The sequence below is a fragment of the Meleagris gallopavo genome, chromosome 1 (genome assembly GCF_000146605.3).
Source record: "Meleagris gallopavo isolate NT-WF06-2002-E0010 breed Aviagen turkey brand Nicholas breeding stock chromosome 1, Turkey_5.1, whole genome shotgun sequence".
NCBI lineage: Eukaryota > Metazoa > Chordata > Aves > Galliformes > Phasianidae > Meleagris > Meleagris gallopavo.
Window position 1 is genome coordinate 163,116,326 of NC_015011.2, and position 9,910 is coordinate 163,126,235.

Below are 9,910 nucleotides of genomic sequence, written 5' to 3' on the forward strand. Positions count from 1 at the left end.
AGCAGGGGGGTTGAAACAAGATGATCACTGTGGTCCTTTTCAACCCAGGCCATTCTGTGATTCTATGATTTTCCTCTTCCACTCTGAAAGAGAAAGCTGAACACATAACTTTTCTTCTGTGCTGTCTAATATGCTGCTGTTGTAACTTCGGAGCAAGCGATTCCTACACTAATCATTTCATCTGTTGCATTTGAACATCAATGAAACCATGTACCTGTTGAGTAGTTTCTAGTTGACTGGGGGTTAAAGGGCAAATACATCCTTTTGGTGTCTTGTCCTGGCTGACACACAAATTTGTTCTCCATCTGTATTAAACCGAATAAATTTTTGTGCCAGCCAGTGCTTTGCACACTGTAGTGGTAAGTAATGGAAAACACTTTTTTTTTTTATGTCAGATGAATGGATGCTGTTGGAAATATAGACCGTGCTTAATTCTTAATGTAGCATTACATAGGCCAGCAAGGCTTTTGTATTTGGGATGAGTTGTAGAAGTAAAATAAAATGGCTAATAAGAGTTCTGTTGTCTTCCAGCCAAGCACGTAGATTTTGAGATTTATATCTCAAATACTGCTTCATGTAAAAGTCATGCTACCACCTTTGTTTTTTTTTTAATTCGTATAATACTAAGGTAATTGTAACTGGAAGATAGAGTAGGGAGAGGTGGTTTTCACAGTGACTAGCTTGTAAGCATCTAATGGTGAACTTAGGCACTTCTTGGAATCAGAAGTAATTCAGAGAACAGAATGAATCTTTCTCTGCAGCCTTCTCTAAACTGCATAGGAGTGCAGATTCTTAGTTCAGCGCCTATGTGACTGGCATTCCCTCTTCATTTGATACTTTTGACAGCTCTTTCATATTCACACACATCATCTTTCTGTCCCATTGTTTTATACAGCAACAGAAGAACAGAGTTATTTTTGAAATGGAAGAAAGCTGATGGAGGTGTAGGATTGTAAATAAGTGATGCTGGGGCAACAAGCTATACTGGAACTATATTGATATGTTTTTTACCCTAATTTGACTAGATTTCAGATCAACAACATCCCTTTAATGCAATAGGACTAATTTCAGGATGATGTGTTAATTGCAGCCATTGTTGCTTTTCCTGCTGTGACCATTAACACGAGTATATATGAACCTTGATGTTTCCTTGTTCAGTATTAACTAAAAAACTAAAGCACATAGGAAAAGAGTGCCAGTTCCCAGTTGTTTTGTGCAACCATACCTGGTTTTCCTGGGCAGCAGGGTCTGCATATTGATTAAACTGCATATTGATTAACTACTTAAGTATGTAGCTTATGCAAGAGTCTTTCACTTGTAGATGCACAGTGCTCACAGAGTTTGCACGCTGATAGCACTACAGTTGGGATCAGTCATCGTTTAGTTTGGTGTACCCTTTAATGATGTTCTCTTTTCAGATGATGAAATAGACTCAGATGTACTGTATGTGCAATTAAAAAGGAGTGGATCAAGCTCTGTGTGTGTCTGTGCGTGGTGCAGTTGTGTGTGCACACCTAGCAATAGTGGGATCTGTAATGTTACAGTGGTCCTAGTGGGACTAGGCCATTTTATTCACTCATTTACTTATTTAGTTGTGTGTTTCTGGAGTGGAATCCCTTTTATTTACAGTTTGAGTGACTTTCTTATTCACAGATGCAGCATTTAAAATCCTGAACCCTAAGACAGTTTCAAGATTTTTTAGACTAAACAGCAACAACGCCTTGATACAGTTCTTACTGGAGGTAATATGGAGTCTTATTGCATTCATTAAAAAAATGGTCATTTAAGTGGGTGGTGATGTCTGGCAAATAAAAAGGAGGGATTTGTTGTCTTCTGTTCAAGGGTACTCCAGAAATCAGAGAACACTATATTGACTCTAAGAAAGATGTCGATCGCCATCTGAAAGCAGCTTGTGAGCAGTTTATTCAGCAGCAAACCAAACAATTTATAGAGCAGCTGGAGGAGTTCATGACAAAGGTACAAGCATGATGTGTTGTATGTTAACTGAAATACTGGCAGGTCAAGGGAATTAGTAGTTAAATTGGGTTTGGGAGATGGGTCCAATTAGCTGAAGGTAATGGCATTTCCCCTTTTAAAGTTGGGCTTCCTTTGAAATCCAAAAAGGAACTTTCCAAGCATTTTTGGGAGTTACAGATTAAAGGAACAAAGCGTAGGTTAGTTTTAAAAGTAACAGACTCTGTAACCTAGAAGCTTTACCTGATTCATTGAGTTGGAACAGGTCTATGAAAATTCAGCAGAAGCTTTTCTGTTTGCAGGAAAGGCACTACCCAACCTTGTCCAAATCTTTGAATAAAAGGCTTCGTCCAAAGCCTTGAATAAAATTGTCAGGTCATGCCTGTTCTTAAGGCAAGTCTTAGAGTATGGCTGTTAACTTTGTTAAAGATTTCTGTCTTCAACATGTTTTACTCAAGGGGAGTGCTTGCTGAGCAGGACTTTCCTTCCAAGTCCTCTCTGTAACAAAAGATCCTGACAAAACTTAGGCACTCGAGGAAGATCAGGCACCTTAGGGGGCAAAAACAAAAAAAGTGTCCTTTTAGAATGCATTGCTTTGTAAAACCTACTGTAGGGCTCAGGATTGCAAAACATCTTGAGATACAGCGGGTCACTCTGTGTGCTTTTCTGGAAAAAAATGGTCTTTGTGGATCTTTGTGTTTTTGTAGCATGAAGGCAACTCAGAAACTGGGGCTACAGCACTGTATGAACATCAAAAGTATCCCAGCTGCTGGCTTTTGGAAAGGGATGCCTAAAAGATCTATAGATGGGTTACTGAAGTGGATAGATTGTTCACGTGATTCTAGTCGTCCATTTGGGGAGCTTGACTAACCTGATTAAATATAAATCTCTTTTGAGGTTTCTTTGTATCCTTAGGTGCTGAAGCATCTTTGTAAATTTAATCCTGTTTTGAATTGTATGTTCAAGAAAGGATTGTGATTCCATTTCTGTCAAGCTGCTTCCCCTGTGTATTGTTGAGTCAGTGCAAGGAAAGGAGAGAGCAGAGAGGTCTGGTAAAATGCAGTATCTAGGAGATGTGTGCAATTTTTGTGTGGTCACCATGTTGTGATTGCAACCTAAAGAAACAAACATCATTTTGTTGATTGTAATTGTTTTAGGTGGCTGCTTTAAAAGCAATGGCTACTCAAGGAGGTCCCAAATACAGCCTTTCTCAGCAGCCTTGGGCACAACCAGGTATTTGCATTCTTTTACATTTATATTACTTTTGAGATTGTTGTAGGCTAACAAAGCCGTGTTCATTTACTTGTTTGAGACTTCCATTGCAAACTCACCAAGTGGAGAAAAAGATCATTTCCATTCACCATTTCTGGTAGAGCAATATAAGCTGCATTATATGGGACTAGAGAGTTCCAGTGTGTCATTTGTAGCTTTGCATGACTTCTAGAACACAGCAGTTGAAAAAGTTGATCAGATTAATTTGGTTCATGAAACTGACTGATTTGGAAAAATTCTAAGTACTCTCAACCTTTTTCTTGAAAATCTTGGCTTACATTTTTACCTATATGCCCGTTTACATACCATAAGATACTTCCAATAAGATATGCATTTAATTGGAGCACAGGATGAATGAATTGAGCATCTCTCAAGCTGTGACTGCTCTTGCATGAAAACAGCAATTCCACAGACAAATGAAGAATGTACTTAAGGGATTACTTGGTCACATTGAGATGAAGCTATTGCTTTTGTGGAAGGAAAGTGAGTCCATACTGAAGCTTTTATTGGCTGTACATTTGGTAACTTCTTCATTTTCAGAACTCATCCGTGAATGCTTTGTAGGAACACTTGGAGTAGTTCAGTGTTCCTGGGCTTTGCTTTGCTGTTCATATTACAAAAATGTGCTTCTGATGATGTTGAGAAATCGTTTGTTCCAATTCGTACATTGGAACCTTCTGTGGCATCATATTCTTAAAATGCAAATCCAACCATATTTATTCATTAATCATTGCTGCTTCATGGGTCAGATGCTCTCAAGGGCTAACTTGATCTTCCTCTTATTATTTCCTGCTTTGTCAGGGATATTCTTAATATTTGTCTGGAGATAATTGTGTACAGAGGCAGCAGATTTAAGCAGATCTTCTGTTGCTTTTTGACTCATTTGTCTAGGAAACCAGGAGTAAGCAGGAGAAAATTCAGATACTGTAGAAATTGAGGAGAAGAAAAAAACCACCAAAAGCATTAGTATATTAACTTTGTGAATTTAAAGCTACAAAATGTATTTTTCCATTACCCTTTAAGCAAAGATCCTGTAAAACCATTAAGATACTTAGCATAAAGAAAGAAGGTCTTGTCTGAGTGGATTCCTGTGTGGTTGAATTTAAAATTCAGATGTCTGTGCAAGCTTTCCTTGTGCAGATTACATCAGATGGGCAATAAAGGAGAATTTGTGATATGCTGTTCTCTGTACTAGCACAATTTATTCCCCAGTAGTTTCTTTTCTCTGGCAGTTTTCTGCATGGGTGGGAGTCTATAGAACTTTGTTTCTGACTTGAGGAACCTCAGGAGGATGTGGTGGCTGGCAGAAAAGGGTTGGATGCTCCTTCTGCAGGGAAGGAGGGGCTGATGTCTTGAGTAGGTCCTGAAAGACCAACGACATGTGTGGCGTGTTGTGGGCACACGATGGAGTGAATCTGTGCTGCCCACTCACCCCCTCTTCCTCTTTCAGTCCACCCTGTGGTTATGGTCAGCCCCAGTAAAGTAGAGATGATGTTTTGGAATGTGAATTTTAACTAGCAGAATGCCATTGCACTTCATTAAGTGTGTTTACTTTTACTTTCAGCAAAGATCAACGATATGGTCTCTTCCACTTACAAGACAATAAAAACAAAGCTGCAGTCAACGTTACGAAGCATGTCACTATACTTGTCCAATAAAGACACAGAGTTCATTTTGTTTAAGCCAGTTAGGGTGAGTAGTGCTACATCAGCATGTTTTTCTGTAGGTCTTGGACTTTCCTTTAGTTAAGACTTTAAGTACATTTTGTGGGATTGTTCACTTTGGATTTCTGGATGCATACTTATATGTATAATATATCTGTATAAGTAGACATATATATATGTAGGGAGTGTGTAATACATCATTACAGTGCACTGCTGTCAACATTGATCACACAAACTTCACTAACATCAACAAAAAAGAATTCCCCACACTGAAAATGAATGTAATATCTGAGCAGCTACAAAGGTGGACGATTTATGCAGACACATATACACACATACTCTTGTTTATGTCTGTGTGAGTTTTCCTAGGCTAGCAATCCAGCCAGTTAAACACATGACAAATGCCAAGCACACATAGCAGTGAACATAGTATTGCAATCACTGTGGTATCCCTGATGAAAAACCTATTGAAAAGGCCTGTGAAATAAAAATATATATATATCCATGGTTTGTTTTAGCTTAAAAAGAATCCTGTACTGCTGTCTTGTATTCAGCCTGTGTAATGGACATTGCAAGGAAGCAGCTGGATTCTGTTCATTCTGCCACTTGGTCTGAGGTTGGTCTGTTACACATGGGCACTGGAAGTGGAGAGACTGATACAGATTCAATGGCAGACCCAATATAAGGAGCCAGACTTGAGTTTTAGGTTTTCAGGTTAAGTCTGTAGGATTTGGTGTTTCAGCTTAGCACGTGTTAGCTGAAATTTCTGTATTGAGCCAGCCTGGATTCCTTGGGGCTTTTTGTTGTGTTTTAAGAGAAAATGTTTTCATGTTCAGCCACTTCTCTCTGCCTGGTCACTTCAGCACCTATTCCATATACATCACATGTATTGTAGTTAATGTTTGACATGAGTTTTGTGGGTGGGTTTTGTGGTGTTTTTTTTTTTTAATTTAATTTTTTTTTTCCTTTTCTTTAAAAGTATAACATTCCAGCAAATGTTCCAGAAACTCCATGCTTTGTTAAAGGAAGAATTTAGTAATGAGGATCTTCAGATTATAGCTTGTCCTTCAATGGAACAGGTCTGTACTGAATATATTAAAGCTCTCAGATTTATCAAGTGCTCTTTCATGTGTCTTTTTCAAACATTAACTTTTCATTTTTAGTGCTTTTTAGCATTCTGTATCTTTTTGGTTTTTTTTTAATGCCCCTTAATCCCGGGTGATTAAACTCAGGGTTTTATCTGAACCTTCAGCTCTCAATTAAAAGTTTCTTGTTTGGTTGCTTCTCTATGAATATCCAATAGAGTTTTTTGTGGTGATTTATGTTGTTTGGGATTGGGTTCTACAACATCATGGCAGAGGCTTGCCTTTTTTGGGCATTGCCTTTTCAGAGAGATACCGCAGCTTGTGAATAAAACCTGCAGATGTGAAGGTAGTCTTGCTTTTGACAAATGCAACAAGCAGCAGCTTTAACATTTGGGAAGCAGAGTAAAGAATTATAAGGATTCATTTGAGGTAAATTGCACTGGGGAAATGTGCAGATTTCTATGGAAATGTATCCATGCATAATAAGATCTTTAGTCTCAGCGATGATTGGGGTTGAGATTTCTCCATTTTAGGATGCTCTGCCACAAACCAAGTCAGTTTTTTAAAATCTCTCTTTGACCTTAATGATCCAGGGAATGTGCATGGAATTTTGATTGTTGCAGGCTGCCAATCATTAAACAGATGATCAAGCTGATGTGCTAGAGGAGTGAATGTGGCCTCAGGGGTGTGTGTTAACTATCCTGGAACACAGAGTGGGAGTGATACACTGGAAGGAGGTGGTGTTATCCTAGAGGAGTTGACTTCTTCCAACATTGTTTATCTATTTAAAGGTGAAAACATGAGGCAGATCTTGAATGTAGCTGTTCTGCCTAATGTAGGCTTTCACAGAATCATGGAATGGCCTGGGTTGAAAAGGACCACAATGATCATCCAGTTTCAACCCCTCTGCTATGTGCAGGGTCGCCAACCACCAGACCAGGCTGCCCAGAGCCACATCCAGCCTGGTCTTGAATGCCTCCAGGGATGGGGCATCCACAGCCTCCTTGGGCAACCTGTTCCAGTGCATCACCACCCTCTGTGTGAAAAACTTCCTCCCAGTATCTAACCTAAACCTCCCCTGTCTCAGTTTAAAATCGTTCCCCCTTGTCCTATCACTATCCACCCTCGTAAACAGCTGTTCCCCCTCCTGTTTATATGCTCCCTTCAAATATTTCACTTTGTCTTTCAGGTGAACTTACTTCTGTCAATATCCAAGTAGCTGGTAAGGCTGCTATTTAAGCATCCTTGGCTGAATGACAAGCAATGAAGGGGATGTGAAGACGTTTGCTTGAAGTAAATGAAGGATTTCCTCCCCCGTGCAGTCCAGTCTGCATTAAGACCCTCCAGGCTGCTTAACCCCGTTTTTGGAAAATGTTAAAAATCAGTTTTATTGATTTGTTAAGGTCTTCCTATTTGCTAGCTTGAGAAGAGGGGGGAAGGAACACAAAACAAACCTTTTGCTGATTACTCTTATGGATGCTCAGTTAACTGCCTTCTCCAAGTATTCTCAAATTTGGAGTCCTGTTTTTTGATGTAAAAAGCTTTCATACTTTAAGCTGATTAATACAGTGAAAAACAGCACTTTCAAAAACACTGGAAATGAAATGCAGGAATGAAATGGGAGCAGCAGTAGGTATTTTGCAAGGCTTGGAGATGGCACGTTGCTATGACCATTTGACTTAATGCTCCAATTTTAACACCTGTGAGGATCCTGGTAATCCACTCTGTGCTCGAACATAATTCAGAGGTTTTTAGTTGAGAAGACTGTTTTCCACATCTGAAGCACTTCTTGAAACACTGGGTGTGCTGTTGTTGTACTGTTGTGATTGGGAGCCGTGAGGTCTGACCTGAAGGTTCGTGCTCTGGCCTTACTCCATGTAAAGAATCTCAGATTCTTGGATTTGCAATGGAAAGCTGTGCAATACAATTCCTGTTGGTTCTGAGGGGACTGCGTGTTTTCAGCTGCTTTACAACAAAGCTTAGCATTGAGATTCTCAGGTACTTAGAGTTGTAGGTTAGCTGCGTTTTCGTTGCCTTACTGAGATTAACCAGAGGTGTTGTTTTGTTCATGGTGGACACTGGGACTGGAACTTGTACAGCCTCTGTGTGCTGGGCTGAGTGCTAATGGAGCTGTAAAGGGGATGCCAGGAGTGAATGTGCAAGCACTGTTAAATCCCTGTTGTAAGCAGGGGCTCAGTGACTGGTGAACAGTGCACTCTGGTCAGTATGCACTGATCATAATTTGGGAAAGCTGGTTGCAATCCACTCTGTCATTAATGGAATGAAACACTAAAAGCAGCTTCAGGGTATCTCAGTGTGTAAGTCTTTATTGTACAGCAGTGAGAAGGAAACATTTGGTGAAGTGCGTGACAGATTTTTAACTTATTTGTAAAAACTGTTTAGAAGTTTTAATTAAGTAGGCACTTCCATGCACATCAGTGGTGGTTTTGATTTAATGTTTTTTCCTGTAATAAATCATATGGCTGGAGTCTAAAATGGTGTGATTTAGAGCTACCGTGAGGAGTGGTGCAGCAGTGGTGCTGAGGCACATAAATGGTACTCATAGGACCTGACGTGACCCCTAAAATTAACGAGAGGAATTAACGAGGACGAAAACTTGCCCTTTCTTTTTACTCATGTAGAATTGCAGGCTGTAAAATAATGTCCAGTGCATTGTAATATATGTATATTTGTTTTTTTTATAAAGTTTTACAGAAGGATTGCATGGTCACTGTACAAAGCCATGGATGACTTCATACATTGTACAGAGAAGTTGTGAAGGGTAAACCTTTGCAGCAGTCACTCTTGTGTTTGGGGTTCTCTCCTGGAATACCCAGACAGCTCTAGGACAGCTGGTTGGAAGATTAGAAGAGCTATCAGTTTATACAGCCTGTTTGCTAAACGAACATTTGTTTAAACATGTACAGTTTCAGATATTTACGTTTACAAATAGTGTAAATACTTTCAAGAGATTAACTTAAGATGCTTTATATTATCTGACTAGAAACTTGCTGTTTTTAATTTTTTTAAATAAAAATGTTGCCTCCTATTTTGGTCAAAGAGTAAAGCTTTATTCTGTATCCTGAGGCTTGTCTGTCAAGATAACTGTAACACAGAGACAATAAATACCCTGTAAGCACAGGCGAGGAGTGCGTTACTAAGAAGTGGTGTTCCTTTTTAGCAGTAAGAGAATTGACTTCATTTGGCACAGATGTAGACCTGAGTGCTGAACATACAGCTAACTGTTGAAGTAATCTCTCATTATGGTTATAATAAAGTAAATTTGTATTTTCTTTACTGACAGATTTGTATCTTCTTTACTGACAGATGGTCTTGTGTGACTGAATGGTCTCTTTGTTTGGAGTTCTATTAGGGGGAAGAAACCACAACTGTAACAAGAACAGATTTAACTAGATGGCCTGTACTAAGAGTAAACTTGGAGGTTGTGGCAGGAAGCACAAGTATTATTTTATTTGTTAGTTCTTCTTGCTACCTGGTTGCTCACTGACTTACCTACTGCATGGTGTTTTTCTGGCCCTTCATGCCATCCAGAGGCTTGTGGTTTGTTCCCTGAAATGTCAGTGTGAAGCATCCCTCTACTCTCTGGTTTTGACATTGTCATTTGAATGAACCCATCTAAGGAAAAATGCTGCTTTCTTATGGAATCCATCTTCTGTCTGACTGGTGCAGGCAGATACGTGACCTTTGCTGCCTGAATGCTTGCAGCCTCCTAAAGAGGTTTGGCCCTTTGGATTGTGTCTTCTGGGATGTGCAGTGAACAGCTGGCCATGCATTCACTCTTCTGTGCCTATACATACCATGCTGGGTATTTCCCAAGCAAAAACTGCTTTCCTTTCCTCACACTATTCCTGTTTGGTTTTGATGAAGTTTTCAAATGAGATCGGCTTGGTGTTA

The 9,910-nt window shown here is 39.5% G+C and overlaps 1 protein-coding gene across 1 annotated transcript; it reads left to right on the plus strand.

Moving 5' to 3' along the window:
* Positions 1–1,436: 1,436 nt before the first annotated feature.
* On the plus strand, positions 1,437–9,296 carry LOC104917503 (conserved oligomeric Golgi complex subunit 3-like). The gene is made up of 7 exons (XM_031552067.1): positions 1,437–1,443; positions 1,636–1,742; positions 1,843–1,977; positions 3,132–3,207; positions 4,811–4,938; positions 5,890–5,989; positions 7,185–9,296. Exons 1-6 carry the CDS (start codon positions 1,437–1,439, stop codon positions 5,944–5,946), a joined length of 510 nt encoding a protein of 169 aa, XP_031407927.1. The 3' UTR covers positions 5,947–5,989; positions 7,185–9,296.
* Positions 9,297–9,910: the final 614 nt, after the last annotated feature.